This window comes from Penaeus monodon, chromosome 23 (assembly GCF_015228065.2).
Source record: "Penaeus monodon isolate SGIC_2016 chromosome 23, NSTDA_Pmon_1, whole genome shotgun sequence".
Lineage (NCBI taxonomy): Eukaryota > Metazoa > Arthropoda > Malacostraca > Decapoda > Penaeidae > Penaeus > Penaeus monodon.
Window position 1 is genome coordinate 33,795,187 of NC_051408.1, and position 1,316 is coordinate 33,796,502.

The following is a 1,316-nucleotide window of genomic DNA, read 5'->3' on the forward strand; positions in this document are numbered from 1 at the left end:
TGGCCGCTGGTGCCATAAATGCCATTCCCGTTGGAGCTTCCGTTGCCGCTCGTGTCCCCGAGGGAGCGCAGGTACTCCGAGGGCTTGATGAGCCCTGAGCCCGAGGGCTGCGAGGGGAACCGCGGGGGAATGAAGGGCAGCGTCTTCCCGTTCATGACCGGGGACCTGTTGGGCTGCGTCGACACTCCCGGGTCCTCCTGCGTGCCCGAAGGGGCCTCCCTGTCCCTCCCAGCAGACAGGATCCTGCCGTAGTGCTCGGCGACGTCCAAGGGCAGAGACGTAGGCCTATCGAGTTTCCTGTGGCCTCCTGATGTGAAAGAAAAAGATGATATTTTACAAATGCTCATAAAATTATCATTAATATATTCGTATTTCAGTGGATGATATTACCAAGTCATTCGTTCTATTTTTTCACAAATATAATAAACTGCCATCTAAATTACGATTACGAAAAACATAATCGATGACATAAAACACCACTGAACAGAGTGGCCTTAAGCATAAACAAATACCGACTGAGAGGCCGCCGTTCCCTCGCTCTCTGCGCCTACCTCTGAAGGATCCGTTCTCGCTCCTCTGCGAGTTCCTCCTGACGAACTCGGAGGGCCTCACCACGCCCTCCTCGCTGGGCCCTTCGTCGTAGGCGGAGGCGCGCAGGGCGTCGTGGGCGGCCCTGGGCGACGAGGGCTTGGAGGACGGTGGCGACTGGGCGGGGGAGGAGGCGCTGGAGTGCGAGGGGCTGTCCCTCCTGCCGAAGGATCCCGTTGTCTTGTGCGAGGCCGAAGGCGAGGCCTTGGGCGAAGGGGTGGAGGGCATGGGCGGGGGTGGGGGCGGCGGGGGCTCGGAGTTGGTGCGCGTGACGGGCGAGCGCTCCTTCGCGGGCGCCGGGAGGAGGGGCGCGGCCGGCGGCATCGACAGCGTAGACTGCAGCTGCCGGCGACCCGACGATGCTCGGACTGCGGTCGCTGCGGAGCCGCTGCCGCCGTCGTCGAACTCTGCGGGAGGGAGCGAGGGCGGTCAGGGGGCCGCGCCGAGGAGGGCCGGGGGGGGGGGGTGAGGGACCTCCATCATCATTACTAGCATCTTCATTACCGTAAGCAGTGCCATAATAATACATTTATTTACTTTTATTACCAGTGGCAGTTAATTTAAAATTACGGTCTAAAATCGAAAAAAGCGAAACGATAAAATAAATAAATTAATTAATTTAAAAAACGCAAGAACCGTTAGCAAAAATATTTTGAGGATGGAAAACTAAATTTATTGAAAATTAGGGATGATATTTATTGAATAATGGGATCTAAATTAAAGAAATG

At 55.9% G+C, this 1,316-nt stretch overlaps 1 protein-coding gene across 1 annotated transcript in view; it reads right to left on the reverse strand.

The window, feature by feature from the left end:
- Positions 1-1,316, reverse strand: part of LOC119587943 (espin-like) — a gene marked incomplete in the record, with an annotated part of 133,296 nt that overhangs the window by 4,988 nt on the left and 126,992 nt on the right. The window contains 2 exon segments of the mRNA XM_037936654.1: positions 1-307; positions 552-995. Coding sequence (XP_037792582.1) covers positions 1-307; positions 552-995 — 751 coding nt within the window.